The following is a 16,923-nucleotide window of genomic DNA, read 5'->3' on the forward strand; positions in this document are numbered from 1 at the left end:
GTGAACACAGTGTGGGTACACTTGAACACAATGTAGATATATTTGAAATGTGTTGGTTCTTTAGTAACAAGGGGTCTGTTATCATATTTGATTGAAATGGACATAAAAAAAAAGAAGTGACAATGTACAATCTATTACTTTTCCTGACTTTTATGTATACTTTCAGGCTAAGTGAGCTTAAGTCTTTCCTGCATCCTTAAGTGTTTATGTCATATCTATTTGGTGGACGGGATCATACAGTGTTACCCATGTCCACCCACCCCATTCTTCCAAGTTCCAACTCATTGTCATTCATTCAGAAACTGGCAATGGATTCACTAACCAATAGTATCATAGCATCAAGTTCCACCTTATGTAAAGATGGTCACCACGAGTCAAGGTAACAGGGTCAAAGGTCACGTTACAGGGTCAAAGGTCACATTTCATCAAACAATAATACGTTTATGCATCGGAGCATGGATGGTTGTGTCTTACAAACATTTACTAGTCTTTAGGATCATTGACTTTTAAACTACTCTCAGTACTAAAGCAATTGACCACAAGACTTTATCAGAATCAGCAGTATTCGTTAAGTAAGACTTGTAATATCAATAATCTGATGCTCTTTATACCTGGAATGTCAGTTACTCTCACCGCTCACTTAAGTGTATGCTGTGACAGAGGCCAGGGCCGTTATCCCAAGCTGTGGCTGTTTGTACACTGGAGCTGCTCTAATTAAGTCCCCAGACGTTTAGAAACATAACAATGCGGGAAGTGCGACTAATTGCCATCTATTTTTATGGCAATTTTGTTACGTCCCGCATCTCGAAACTTTGATTGGAGCATCACTGACGTCACCATGGCAATGATAAAGTGACATTGTACACAGTCTTGGTAATCAGCAAGATGTAACACGAGAAATATTTGTCATCTAAATTCTGAATGATATGCATTTTGTATGATTTCTGGTGTAAAGTGTGTATTGGATGGACGTCATTTGCCTGACACCCACGATAGTTTACAACTATGGGAGTTGGGGAATAGAAGTTTGTGGGGGCGGAAATTACTGTAGGTTCAATGTCACCAACTTTATCACTGATATTTCTTTACTTCCGATCAGTATGTGAAGTTTCAAATTGATTTTTTTTTTTTAGATCTTATATAGTCAAAATAATATTCAAACATTACAGAGAAAATCATTTGGATTCATGCAGATGTGATAGCTATATACAATAGAATTGATTATAAGGTCTTTTTCCTTGATGACTTTTTAAAACACCCTGTCACCCTTGATTTTGATGGGCTATGACTAAATATTAGAGAGTAGAATTAGGCAACACTGCTTTCTCCTCTGACACAGATCACAAGAGAAGAGAACTTTGTAAGATGTAGCATTGTAATAAATTTCATATTTGATATAATGTGTACAGGGTTATTGTCTATTGAGGCCAATATTGTTGTACAAATTTTCTCAGGTTAACATTTAACCCTTTCAGCGCCGTAGGTGACTAAAGTCGAGATGCAGACAGGCCGCCATAGGTGACTTCGGTCGACAATTTTTCCGACGTTTTCTGATATTTTCCGGAAAATATTTGGCTCTGAGCTGTACATTGTAAGAGATAAATTGGCACTGAAAGGGTTAAGTGCTTTGACCTCATTGAAGGTTAACAATTGTATAAGATCCCTGTGCATGCAGACGAGAGTCGCTTTGATGATTATTAATACTTCCTTGTTTCGTTACAGTTCGGCATTTGATGTTGAAAAAGTAAAACAAACAGAAAAGAGTAAGAAGAGTTCAATCAGCCCAAGTCACCTGCCAGAAACTTTAATAGCCAAAAAAGTCACGAGGTCAAGGTCAAAGTCTCCTAAGGTTACAAGGAGGTCACCATCATCTTCATCAGATAGCTCCCGCAGTCCAAACCTAAGGTAGCCTTTTTACCTCTACAGCTTAAAAGCTAAGTGAGATTAGTACACAGTGTTATTTTTTGTTGTTCATTTGGAATCAGTATTTACCTTTAAATTATCCTTCTGAATAACCAAAAGGCTTAGGAACCAGCATATTGAACCAGTATCACATGAGGGTAAAGGACACCAAGTTTGTTGAAATGAATGACAGTGACCTATTTTCAAGATCACAGCTGTCAAAAGATCTTTTAAAATTTCTGTTGAATAATTAACCAATGGGCCTAGGATAATGATTTTTTTATTGGAAAGAGGAAATATCAGTTTTGTGATAAACATGAAAAGTTTTCATCCTTAAACTTCCACCAAATTAAGCGACAAAATAATCATGCTGTGCAGGCCTATTTGGCCTCTTGTTTGATTACACTTAATAAGGTATTGCCAACAACTTATCTCTAACTTCATTGGAAGTACAATGTTACATTATGCCCCTTTTGTTTTTTCTTTCATTTTTTTTTTTTTTTTTTTGAGAGGGTGGATGGGTATATAGTTCTAACCATGTCCATCGGTCTTGTCCTGTTAAGATTCAGTGCTACGTTTGTTTAAATCTTGTTGGTATTCAGTTAAAGTTAAAAGGTCAAAGGTCACATTATGAACGGGAGCAAGTTCATTCACACCTTACTGCCATTTTCTGGTTTTACTAAAGAGGAACAGTGAGTGGCTGTGTCATTAATCATTCTCTATCACCCCTTACCACCTGGGGAATTTGTCAAATCATAAAGGTTATATGGAAGTATTGCTTTTAGGTGTCTCAAACCACTACCCTGAAATGATGGACTTATATAGATATTTTATAACAAAAATAAAGTATCTATGTCTCGACATTTGACCCTGGTGGGGGAATGTACTTTATTATAGCTCTGGACAGGACGACAAGCTAATAAGGAGGTCTGAGATACATGAGGCACAATAGGCCTGCATCCTAGAGGCTGTCGGTTAAATCAATTTTTGCAAACTTTATTTCAGAAAGACCATTTTGCATTTTTGCTATTACACAATAATCAAAGATCTATGCCCTTGAAAGTGTGTCAAAATTATCTATCAAATTCTACTTTGTATCCCTTTATCTCTGCATACCTCTAACGTAATATGAGGATGCGTGGAAGCTTGGTTATTCAGAAGAAGTTGATTAAAAATTTGTAGAAATTTGGCCCTTGTGACGTTGGGAGTTGGTGACATCCTCTTTATCCAAGCATGCTAGTGTCCCAGAAATAGGACGCTGTGCCTCTTATCCAAGCATGCTAGTGTCCCAGTGATAGGACGCTGTGCCTCTTATCCAAGCATGCTAGTGTCCCAGAAATAGGACCCTGTGCCTCTTATCCAAGCATGCTAGTGTCCCAGTGATAGGACGCTGTGCCTCTTATCCAAGCATGCTAGTGTCCCAGAAATAGGACCCTGTGCCTCTTATCCAAGCATGCTAGTGTCCCAGTAATAGGACACTGTGCCTCTTATCCAAGCATGCTAGTGTCCCAGAAATAGGACACTGTGCCTCTTATCCAAGCATGCTAGTGTCCCAGAAATAGGACCCTGTGCCTCTTATCCAAGCATGCTAGTGTCCCAGAAATAGGACCCTGTGCCTCTTATCCAAGCATGCTAGTGTCCCAGTAATAGGACACTGTGCCTCTTATCCAAGCATGCTAGTGTCCCAGTAATAGGACACTGTGCCTCTTATCCAAGCATGCTAGTGTCCCAGTAATAGGACCCTGTGCCTCTTATCCAAGCATGCTAGTGTCCCAGTAATAGGACACTGTGCCTCTTATCCAAGCATGCTAGTGTCCCAGTAATAGGACACTGTGCCTCTTTCTTATTCAGAAAGAAATTGTTAAAGAGGAAAAGTTGACTTCGCCTTAAATATGGCACACAAATGGGTGATAGGTGAAGTGCCAAAACCTGAGCTCTTCTGAGCTAAGAATGGTTGATGAAGGGATATAACACTGTGGTATATAACTCACAGGTTGTCCACACATTGCTATTTGTTCTGTAGCTCTACAACTGTCTAGGTCGGGTCTAGGTGTTGTAATTGTCTGATGTCTAGATGTCAAGGATTTTCGTGTGACAATACAATCAAGATCTTGTTCACTTCCTTATCGTTCTCTATAAAAAAATCATTTCAGAATTCACATAATATATCTATGCATAAAATCTGTATAATTGGATTCTGATGTGATAGGGGAGTGGCTATTAAAAGCAAACCTTAAAACTCTTCATCGACATACCTATATGTCAGTGTGCTGAAAGTAGGGTTTACGTTGTTTTATGAGTAACTGGTCTATTGGTGACTAATATCCAAGGTCGTTGTCCTCTCATTCTATATATATATAGATTGTCTTCCAACCCTTCCTTATTTAAGAAACTTTTAAACAAAAATCATTTGGTAAAATCAAAATATTACTCAATTGCTCTAAAAAGATTAGATAATGAATAAAAGATAAAAAACGCCCTCACAAACACATTTTTTGGTTATGACCTAAAGAGTAAATCAAGTGAAATTTACATAACACATGTGTTTTTGAAAGCAGATCAAGGTTTACAAACATTCTTGAACTTCTCCCAAGTAACTTAGTTGACTGTATCATATTTCAGTGCAGTTATCTGGAAATTGTTTGATCATTTGACCCTTGTGACCCTGACATATTTCAGTGCAGTTATTTCGAAGTTGTTTTATCATTTGACCCTTGTGACCCTGAACGTAAGTTGAGGTTATTTATTAGAACAAACATGGCAGCCTCTTATCCCAGCATACAACAGGCCCAATATCAGCAACCTAGGCCTCTTGTATATTGAGAACAAATTGTATAACATTTGAAAGATATTTACCCTAGTGGCCTTGAAATTGGGTCCGAGTCATTCACTTACTTATTTACAAACATGTTAGAACTTCATTTCATCGTGCTACATGCCCAATATTAGTTTCCTGTGCGTACTGAGAAGTTATTTTGAAGATTTGACCTAAATTGATATATGTGACCTTGAAAGAGGGTCAAGGTCATTCATTTGAATAAATTTGGTAATTCTTCACCCCAGCATGCTGCAAGTCCATTATTAGTATCCTGGACCTCTTGGTTATTGAGAAGAAGTTTTCTAATGTAAATTGTTGACAACGGAGGAATGACAGATGCCACACTATCACATAAGCTAACTTACCTGTCAGGCTGGTTAGCTTAAAAGCATCTACACATCAGGATTACTTAGAGTATCCTAATTCTGTCTTTGCTTGCCATGTAAATCTGTATAGGGTCCTTAACACATACGTTACACCAATGTGACACACCTATCTTATAATATTTAAATGTATGTTTTTACTTACAGGAAGAAAACACTGAAAACTAATGGCCATAACACAGCTTCACAACACAAACGAAGTCCCAGCTCATCTTCCTCTAGGTCAGGTCTCTTGTCATCAGAAGAATGTCAAATGATGTATCATGATCTCATGTATCAATATGTCTGTTGTCATGATAAAGATGTCTGTTGTCATGATAAAGATGTCTGTTGTCATGATAAAGATGTCTGTTGTCATGATAAAGATTTGTCTGTTGTCATGATAAAGATTTGTCTGTTGTCATGATAAAGATGTCTGTTGTCATGATAAAGATTTGTCTGTTGTCATGATAAAGATGTCTGTTGTCATGATAAAGATGTCTGTTGTCATGATAAAGATGTCTGTTGTCAGGATAAAGATTTGTCTGTTGTCATGATAAATATATGTCTGTTGTCATGATATCATGAGATTTTCATTGCCATAGTGAAGATCATTTTTAAAGCCAAGATATTTTTGTCTAGAAAAATAATTGTCATAATAAAGATATATGTATGCTATAGAAATTGATAGATTTTTAGGTCACAAAGTCTCATTGTGACCTTTTGCAATCACTTTTATCTGGCATTGTAAATCAGTGAACAATTTAACATTTTCAACTTCTTCTCTTTTCATTTCAGTGATTTTGACAGGGCCGCTTAATTAGTAAAAATTAGATGTGCACTATTTATTCCTGATATAGGGTATTGTTGTGTATTTCTACCAGTAAATGATGACAAACATTTAGAAAGCCAGTGCTGATGATGGATATGTTTTACAGGTCACCAGATCCATCCCACAAGCGCCTTAGTCGGTCTCTTAGTTACTCCCCTGCTGAAGGTCAGAAGACAAGGGAGTCAGCTGCCTCTCCTAAACTAACTTACAAATCTCCCTCCCCAGTCCCTCGACACTCACGGCCCTCAAGGTCAAGGTCACGCAGTCGCCGACACAAGTCCTCTTCATGGTCAAGGTCACGCTCCAGGACCAAGTCAAGTTCAAGATCAAGATCAAGGACACATTCAAGAAACAGAAAAAGGTGCAATGCTTCTTTGATCAAAGCCTATTTAATGACAATTACCAGAATAGATTTTAGATTATAGAAAACAGAGTGACCTATTTCTTTGTTCTTTGGAATAATTATATTACAAATTGTATTTTAGATCATTTTTATGAATCATTTAGGAAGCCTGAACCAAAATATTCTGTTATGTTCAGACCAGTGAACTCTAAAATGAGAAATATCTATATATTCTCTGTTCATCATTGCTTTCACTTCTTATCAAAACCTAATTAGAACTGGGAGAATTAGAACTGAGAGAATTAGAACTGGGAGAATTAGAACTGGGAGAATTAGAACTGAGAGAATTAGAACTGGGAGAATTAGAACTGGGAGAATTAGAACTGGGAGAATTAGAACTGAGAGAATTATAACTGAGAGAATTAGAACTGGGAGAATTAGAACTGAGAGAATTAGAACTGGGAGAATTAGAACTGGGAGAATTAGAACTGGGAGAATTAGAACTGAGAGAATTAGAACTGAGAGAATTAGAACTGAGAGAATTAGAACTGGGAGAATTAGAACTGGGAGAATTAGAACTGAGAGAATTAGAACTGGGAGAATTAGAACTGGGAGAATTAGAACTGAGAGAATTAGAACTGAGAGAATTATACAGGCATTTTCTGCCACTATTAGATGATAGGATAAGGTTTTAAAACTTGAAAACAGGCAGGGGTACAGGTCGCCCCCTCTTGTGTCTGTTAAACACAGATTTCTTTAGTGAAGTGGATGATAAACCTCTACGCCAGTCTTTAACACATAGAGCCTATCAGATGTGGGATATCACTGAGAGGAAATACTGTGTTTGGTCACTATTTTTTACAATATCATCAGATCAGTTGAGCACTCTAAAATGGTCAGGGTCTGACATCTATCCATGGTCAGTTATACGGTCAGTCAGTCCAGGTCTAAGCAATAGGTGATCATGTTTCTCTAATCCTACTGAAGTGACCCCAATGAACTTGTACACAAGATCCTCTTTCTCCTGCAGCTAACAATTTGATATTGACCAGAAAACTAAAATTCATTGTAGCCACACATCTAAAATATTGGATGATAGTAATAATGCAGATTCTCGTTTTTCTCTTGGCCATCACTTCAAAAATAGTTCATTTCTCCAGTAGAGCTAATTTGTTGAATGATTCCTATAATGACAAGCAAAGTAATCTTTCCTGATGATAGAAAATTTTTTGAAAACTTTTAAGACAGTTACTTAAAGCTCAGTATTCAATATTAACCATAACATATAACATGTCTGTGTTTCAGGAGAAGTCGCAGTTACAGTAAGTCGAGGTCAAGGTCTCGAAGTCGCAGCCGTCGCCGTAGTTACAGCAGAAGTGCATCAAGAAGTAGGTCACGGCACCGGATGTCTCGGAGCCCCTCAATACGACGTCGGAAGGGCTCGCCTAGTCACCTAGAGAAGCGACGTATTACCAGGTACGTAGAATGGATTTTATGCTCCCGTTTGAATCGTTATTCCACGCAGAATTTACCACACCTCTATTACAAGATATTGGCTTGTTATTCAATTATTGGTCGCACTTCCATGAAATAAAGGAATGTGTAATATGTATGGGCTGAAGTTATCAGTATATTTACTTAATATCAATATGTGTAGTGTAAACGAACCAAACAGTACAAGTTTTTTATGTGAATACTTTTATGTTATTATATTGAGAAACTGTATCAATATTCTAGATACCATCTTTACTCCAATAGCATTGCCAAACATGTCATTTCATTTTAATTTTTATATTTTCTTTTAATTAAATTTTAAGTTGTTTAAATATCTATTTTCTATAGTTCAATTTTTTTTTTAATTTTTGTTGTTTTTGTTTCTTCATGTTTTTTTGTTGGATGTTGTATATTTTTTCTTTGATTTTCCTGTTGCTATATTTAGGACACAACATTCTGACAGGAATGTACAATCTCACACAATTGGATGTAACCTTGACTACAGGGGTCTAGTGTGAGGAGACAATTCAGGGGAGGCCACTCTCATAAAATTAAGCAGTCTGGTATATATTTTACCTGGAATGGAGTACATCTTTATATCTTGAATGAAGATAGCCTTGTACTAACAAGTGCCCCAGGCTAAAACACTAATATTTCTAGGAATTGAGCTACATGTCCATTGCTATGTCAGACAAATGGGTTTGACTGCTGCATTATCATATATATACGATTTGCTTCAGAATGTATCCGAACTGTCAAACTATAAATACTAACCAATCATTAGAGGATAAATACAGGAACGAAAAACATGCTACATAAGCGTTCTAATTTGAAAAAATTTTTAACCAAATTTACTTTCATTATACGTTAACTTAAGTTCACTTTTGAAATTGTATCACAGATGTGACACATATATAGTAAGAGATTGGGAGACAGATAGATCTTACTGAAAATATATTACTGTAACAGGTTTGATAACAACAGATTTTATCATTGTATGAAAGACGGAAATCAATATAAAATAAAAGATATATCTCATTCACTGCTAACACTGACACTCTCACACCAATAATAAAAGTTAAACTTTTACACTGTACTTACACTCACTCCCTCACAACAAATTAGTAAAACTTTTACACAATGCTAACATGGAAATTAACTTTCAACTCACTCCCTCACAACAAATTAGTAAAACTTTTACACAGTGCTAACATGAAAATTACCTTTCAACTCACTCCCTCACACCAAATTAGTAAAACTTTAACACAGTGCTAACATGAAAATTACCTTTCAACTCACACCCTCACAACAAATTAGTAAAACTTTTACACAGTGCTAACATGAAAATTACCTTTCAACTCACTCCCTCACAACAAATTAGTACAACTTTTACACAGTGCTAACATGAAAATTACCTTTCAACTCACTCCCTCACACCAAATTAGTAAAACTTTTACACAGTGCTAACATGAAAATTACCTTTCAACTCACTCCCTCACAACAAATTAGTACAACTTTTACACAGTGCTAACATGAAAATTACCTTTCAACTCACTCCCTCACACCAAATTAGTAAAACTTTTACACAGTGCTAACATGAAAATTACCTTTCAACTCACTCCCTCACACCAAATTAGTAAAACTTTTACACAATGCTAACATGAAAATTAACGTTCACACCACTAACTTAATTTCTGCATGCTTTTCTTTGTAACAATGACTCGATGTGTTAAGGGACCTTGTTTCATTAACACTTGTCTGTGTTTTACCTGATCATTATGATGACAAATCACCCCTTGTCTGTGGTCTGTTTTGTGTTTTAAAGTCAAGCTTCATCAAATCACCCCTTGTCTGTGATCTGTTTTTTTGTTTTAAAGTCAAGCTGTGGTCTGCTGTCCATTGTTTGTGTCATATGAATTTTTCTTCTGGTTGAAATCAAATAACAGTGAAGTTGTGGTTTTCTGTAAAAGCACAAATTTTCATCTCCACAAAAACATTTGATTAAATGTATTGGCACCTGTGAAATTCCCTTTAAGATAATGTGCTACTCTTTTCTTGTCTTTGTTTTGCTTCGTAAAAAATGAATTTCTAGTTTCTAGTCGAATGTTTTTGATGATAGTAATAATTGCACACATCTAGGTATGTGTCCTTCAGCTGCTAGACTTCTGCCTATTGGTACACTAGCACACAGCAGTAAGAATATTAAAATCTTGTATGCTTCTGTAAACATCGTCAGGTATTCTATACTGCTCTGTAAAAATCATATTTTGTGGTGTTTCAGTTATAAATTGGCATTGTGCTTTCTCTGCCATATTTAGAATAACTGAAGAAATATGTCAACATTATGATAAAACAGAAATTATGAGAATGAAACAGTAAAACGAAAAAACCATCAGTATCCATTTTAGGGAAACACAGAAAAATCCTTGATACAATAACATGTTTTTAGCATACATATGTGCTATCATGGTGAATAAAATATGTGATCGTCACTGTGATGTTCAAATCATGATTGATTAATGTGTTGAATTGATATGCCATTTGCCTAATGCCATTTTTTCAAATAACAGATCTTCTTGATCAGATTCCAGACTACTAACACTCTTGTAAAATATTTATGTTACTGTGGATGGTATATAGATATATATATATATGTAGAACCTTGCATGAGTTTCCATGCCATGTTATTAAGCCTCACTAGCGGGCCTCTAGCAGAGCTAAAACTAATTTATAAACAGGTTCATAATACAATATAGAGAGAAGCAGTGGTTATCATATGATAAATTCTTTTGACAAACACTGTTGAACACATTATTTTCCATGTAAAATTTTCCTTTATGTGTAAATAATCAGATATGAGAATATTATTTCTGTCAAACAATTTGAAGATGAAGTAACAGTTTGCAGAATTTGGTTATTTGCCAATAATGTATTTACTTTTAATTTTCATTTAGTGCCAGAAAACGCCCAGTACCGTACTATCGGCCAGCCCCACCCTCCCCGAGCTCAGTCAGTAGTTACGACTCGTACTATCGGTACAGCCGCTCACGCAGTCGGTCTAGACCCAGGTATCGCACACGCAGCAGGAGCTTCTCTCGGACACGACGACACAAGAGCTAACATATGACTTTCCTTGATTCAACATATTGTCAATATAACAATAAAACGGTGAAATATTTTGCACATAAGAACATTTACATGTAAATAAATGATAGGAATGTTTTAGAATCATAGCAGGGTGCTTCCACGTACCTGTTATTAATGGGAATATTGATGGGAAATTGTGATTTGGAATCATTGTAGGAGACTTTCATGTACCTGTAACTAATTTGAATATTGATGGGAAATTGTGATGCGGAATCATTGTAGGAGACTTTCATGTACCTGTAACTAATTTGAATATTGATGGGAAATTGTGATGCGGAATCATTGTAGGAGACTTTCATGTACCTGTAACTAATTTGAATATTGATGGGAAATTGTGATGCGGAATCATTGTAGGAGACTTTCATGTACCTGTAACTAATTTGAATATTGATGGGAAATTGTGATGTGGAATCATTGTAGGAAAATTTCACATACCTGTTATTAATGGGAATATTGATGGGATGTTATGATGTGGAATCATTGTAGGAAAATTTCATGTACCTGTTATTAATGGGAATATTGATGGACAATTATGATGTGGAATCATTGTAAGAGACTTTCACGTAGCTGTAACTACCGGTAATGGGAATATTGATGGGATGTTATAAAAGTTGAGTATAATGATATACATGCTATTAATTTAGTGTGGTTGTATATTTATGTTATCAATTAATGGAATCTTTTATGTGGTTGTAGAACAATGTTGTATGATAGTACTTTTTCTAAAACAGATGTACTAGTCAGAATGAGAAATGTTTCATATAACCTACATGGGAAATGTTTTGTATAATCCGAATCAGAAATGTTTCATATCGAAAATGTTTCAAATAACCTTTAATGAAAAATGTTTTATATAATGTAAATCAGAAATGTTTCATAATAACCATAATGTTTTATATGATCTAAATGAGAAATGTTTTATATCATCCTGATAAGCAGGACGTTAGTCCCCTGGTATCTCAAAAGGAACATAGAATTATATTCAGATATTGCTTATGTCTTTAATAGTATTTAGCGTAAGCAGCGCATTAAGAAAAAAAATTCAATGATAGTCATGTTTGTAATGACAGAATCATCAAGACTGTTAAAAATATAACTGGTAAAGATATACAATAATGTATAGATAAAAAATTGTCAAGTTGTCGTGATGTTTGATCGAATCAATGACGTATTATTTATTTTAATATATCTATTTATTTGATGTGCAATATTTGAATTTGTTAATTTATCTAACTTATTTATTTATTCATTTGTATGTTACATGTCATGTAGCCATATTGGCATTTGATATTATTTTAAACGTTAGTAGTAAACAATATTGATTGTGTATACAGCATATTACCCAGAATTCTATACATATGACTAAGGAAACAATATGCCAAATCAATTGTTTTAAATGTCGAAAATTTTACCTTTCTACTATGTCACTGATGTTTTATTTTCTGTGACAAGACTCAAATATGTAAAGAATAAATATGGTTGTTTTAGTCGGCTATTAAATGCACCTAGGGTGGTTTTTTTCATAACAATTCCTGAAGATCAGTTTTAGATGGCTTTTTATACACCAGTTTTAATGTGTGTTATCATGGTATTCCTTTGTCCGTCCATCTGTCTGTTTGTCCTTGAGCAATTGCTTTACATCACCCTATCAGTCTTATTTTGATGATGTGGGCATTTAAATTTTTGATGCAACCAAAACTGAAACATTTATATGAAGGTTCGAATGAAACACTGAATTATTTGCTAGAGTAAAACAGAAAGTGACTGACCCTGACTGAAGGTCAAGGCCAAATGTTGTTTAGATAATCTGGAGTAGACTTAAGTAAGCATCTGACCACAGATTGAAGTCAAAGATTCAATTAAACAGAGATCAAATTTTGTTTCTCTTAACTGGCTGATTTTTATTGATATAAAATTTAGTTTATTAAGTTCAAGGTCATCAGATCAAAAGTCAAGGTCATCTAGGAATTTCCTTATTCTGAATGTCACTGCACCTGAAATGTTGCAATGCTTGAAATGAGTATCGGGTATGTGTATGCTTCATATATCTCAGCCTGAGGAAGGATTGGTCACCTCCTCATCTGTCGATAAACACTAAATACTAAAGGTACAATTTGTCTCTTGTTTTATTTCCTTTTTGCAATTCAAGAAAAATCTTGTTTTCTTTTCATCAGTTAAAAAAAGTTAAGTGGCTTGACAATAGAATTCTCAATACTGGTTATCTCCAGCATACACTATATGTGTAACAAACTTGTGTTTTATATTAAAAAAAATGGCATAATTATATACATGTTTTAGTAAGAGAGAGAGGGAACTTTCATTTCCTTAAGATTGAATTTTTTCATATACTCAGAATACACATTCCATCTTTAACAATTCCAGACCTATTTTTGTGATTGCATTCTAATTTCTGTGTAATTATGTCAAGTATATACATTCCTCAGTTTTCTGATAATCATATATTAACCATCCCGTTGGGAAAATTGTTTTATTTAAGTTGACAACCATTCCTCATTTTAATACGATATTATTCAATTATCTATGTTATACCAGTGGTATAGAATGGTGTTAAATGGTGTATTATGTTAGTGTTTGTCTTTTGTTTGTGACTGTAACAGTCCATTATCTACATCTATAGTCCTGTGTTGACTTCTGTATCGACCTGAAGTAGTAGGTAGCAGTGAATATCTGATAACAGACATTTGTCTGGCCCCTGTGTTACACTTCCTTCTGGTTTGTGTGTTTACACTGATAACAGACATTTGGCTGGCCCCTGTGTTACACTACCTTCTGGTCTGTGTGTTTACACTGATAACAGACATTTGTCAGGTCCCTGTGTTACACTACCTTCTGGTCTGTGTGTTTACACTGATAACAGACATTTGTCTGGCCCCTGTGTTACACTACCTTCTGGTTTGTGTGTTTACACTGATAACAGATATTTGTCAGGTCCCTGTGTTACACTACCTTCTGGCTTGGTGAACTAGCTGATAACAGACATTTGTCAGGTCCCTGTGTTACACTACTTTCTGGTTTGTGTGTTTACACTGATAACAGACATTTGTCTGGCTCCTGTGTTACACTACTTTCTGGTTTGTGTGTTTACACTGATAACAGACATTTGTCTGGCCCCTGTGTTACACTACCTTCTGGTTTGGTGAACTAACTGATAACAGACATTTGTCTTGCCCCTGTGTTACACTACCTTCTGGTTTGTGTGTTTACACTGATAACAGACATTTGTCTGGTCCCTGTGTTACACTACTTTCTGGTTTGTACTTGGTTAACTAAAATTTAAATTAAATACAAAGGTTCTGGCCTTCACCTTCCATCCTCTTACTGACAATGGACTCATCTACGGATTCTCTCATTGTTATTAACAGGGATGACAGATTGCTTCCTCACAATTGTACTTAACAACCTTGTACATTGGTTTCGTCCATTACGTCAAGTTTATTAATATGTATATTCCATTTTTAGTGTGGAAGGAAAGATTTGTAAAGTAAATGTATGTACAATGTTTTGTTAACAAGTTTGTTCTAAATTTCTCTGTCCAAAAACTATTATAATGCCACGTTATTGATGTATTGTGGATGAAAATCTTGTGCTTTACCTTATAAGGAAGTGGTGTATGTTACTTGTATCACCTGAAGTTCATCATGTGATGCTGTGATGTCATCACTGTACAAAACATAATTTAGATATGGCAAGATTGAGAATTTTGTACATAAAGATATGAAGCATTTCAGGCTGATGTTTGACATTATAGGCCTCTGGAGTCCTTTGTCTTCAGTGTGCAGTTTGTTAATAAAATGATGACCACAGATGGTATAGTCTTCATGGTTTTGTTTCCATCGTTTAGAGCTAACATGGCAGTATGTAAGGTACATGGTAATCTATACGACAGGAACAGGTATTACTGGCGGTAAATTAAACAAAATTTTATCTTTTGAAGTTTATACTAAACATATCTACAGCAGGAGATTTAACAGATTGAAAACTGCTGCTTTATTACACAATGATAGTGATAAAGGGAGACAATTCACTTTACACCAGAGGTACACTAGTCCTACTTCATTCACAAAACACAACAATATATACAAGGGGCCAAATTAGCCTGTATAACTAGTTTATTTTGGTAACTTTCAGGTTCATGCCTTGCATTCTTCACAGTTAAAGTGGACTGTAATAAATTGGCAGCCCTTTATCCCAGGTTGAAACTGGTTCTATATCATGACCAGCTGTGCTCTGTTTATTGAGAACTTACATGATGATTTTAACACATTTGACCCTTGTGACCTTGAAAATAGACCTTAAAACAAGCATGATAATGACCAAATATCAGTGTCCTTGGACTTTTGATTATAAAGATGAACTAGTTTAAAATTTTAAAGACATGTTACCTTCATTTATCTGAAAAAAAAAACTTTGTTACTCTATATCCAAGGATATTGCATGACCGTGAAAGTTGATCAAGGTCATTTGTTTGAACAAACTTGGTAACTCTGCAACTAGCATGCTACAGCCCCAATATCCTGTCCAGATGACGTTTTATTTATTGAAAATATCACAAATTTAAATATCACAAGACATGTGACATCTGTGACCTTGAAATATCTTGTTGCTGAGTGACAAGTGTGTAAATATCATTCTAAATGCACAGCATACTGCAAATTGCAGACAGAAATAATGCAATAGAAGATTACAGACGTCTAATTGTCATGAATAATTAAGGTAAACAAGGAAGATAATGAGAAATTCATGAAGCAGAATTAGAATGTAAATATTGTTAGTTAGGGTTACATTGGTAAACATGAATACTTAAATAAGACAAATTAGATTGTAAGAAAAATACTAATTTTGGTGGACATGCGCTTCCTTAGCTATTAGAATTTATCATTCACCAAAAATATTATTTAAACAAGAGGCCCATAGGGCCTAGAGGGTCAGTATTGCTCATCTGGCTTATTCAGCTATTTAGTCATTTAACAAAGATCTTCTAAATCTAAGAAAAAAATATTGAATAATTATCCTATTGGGCCTTGTGGTCAAACAGAAGTCCCATTCTCCAAAGAATGCTCAAGATTTTAAACATTCAATCATGGACAATATCTTTGTATGGAACAAGGATTTTGAGGACTTGCACTGTACTACAGTTTCTCTCAGGCCCAGCACATTTTGGCCTCAGAGAGGGATCAGACTCCTGGTTATTACAAAATTGGATTCTTTTCATCAAGGTATGCTTCAAATCAAATTTGGATACAATCATGACATTCCCACAAAAGAAGAAGGAATGTAAAGAATTTTCTTTGTTTCCCCTATTTGGCTCTGCTGCCCCAGTGGCCCATGACCCATCATTTATGCAAAGCTAACTCCTCTTCACCCAAAGGATGTTTTAGACTGAAGTGGGACAGATTCCAGGCATTCCTGAGAAGTAGACAGATTTTAAAGAATTTCCCCTATTTTCCTTTCCAGTATTTGGACTCGCCTTCCCCTTCAGCCCTCATGGCCAAGACCAATGTATTAGAACAGAATCCTGATTTTCCTATATATACGGTAAGAAGAATTAAAAAAAAATCATATGTTTTTCTCATTGTTTCCCCCCACCCACTCCTGCCCCAGAGGAGCAAGAACAACTGTTTAAACAAAATTGATTGCCCTTCTTCCAAGGATGCTTTAGACAAAATATGGGGAAAAATCCAATCATTCCTACAGAACAAGAAGGATGTTAAAGAACTTGCTAAGTTTCCCTACTTAAGCCCTGTGCGAGAACCATATTTTATACAAACTCGGTTCCCATCCTCCAAAGGATGCTTTTGACCATATTTGGTCGAAATATATTTTGTCATTCACAAATATTGGTGATTTTCATTCAAAATGTGAGCTGGAAAAAATAGGAGAGATATGAAAGTGGTTATTTATCTATTTTGGTGGGTTTTTTTCCCAATTCTATCAGGAATTTACCTATTTCAAAAACACTTATACAAATTGTAAATTTTTTTTTATAAAATTTGAATTATCGACA

The 16,923-nt window shown here is 35.3% G+C and overlaps 1 protein-coding gene across 2 annotated transcripts in view; it reads left to right on the top strand.

The window, feature by feature from the left end:
- LOC132554845 (serine/arginine repetitive matrix protein 2-like) overlaps positions 1-14,726 on the top strand; it is a 167,106-nt gene extending 152,380 nt beyond the window's left edge. The window contains exons 9-14 of one of the 2 annotated variants that reach the window (XM_060219277.1): positions 1,723-1,905; positions 5,251-5,325; positions 6,021-6,275; positions 7,563-7,733; positions 8,197-8,314; positions 10,706-10,789. In XM_060219277.1, the coding sequence (XP_060075260.1) occupies positions 1,723-1,905; positions 5,251-5,325; positions 6,021-6,275; positions 7,563-7,733; positions 8,197-8,269 (757 nt within the window). In that variant the 3' untranslated portion in view covers positions 8,270-8,314; positions 10,706-10,789. Of the gene's footprint in view, positions 1-1,722; positions 1,906-5,250; positions 5,326-6,020; positions 6,276-7,562; positions 7,734-8,196; positions 8,315-10,705 lie in introns of both variants that reach the window. The other variant, XM_060219204.1, reaches the window with a different exon arrangement.
- The last annotated feature ends 2,197 nt before the right edge of the window (positions 14,727-16,923 follow it).

This window comes from Ylistrum balloti, unplaced genomic scaffold (genome assembly GCF_031769215.1).
Source record: "Ylistrum balloti isolate Yb309-2 unplaced genomic scaffold, AGI_CSIRO_Ybal_v1 Utg369566, whole genome shotgun sequence".
NCBI lineage: Eukaryota > Metazoa > Mollusca > Bivalvia > Pectinida > Pectinidae > Ylistrum > Ylistrum balloti.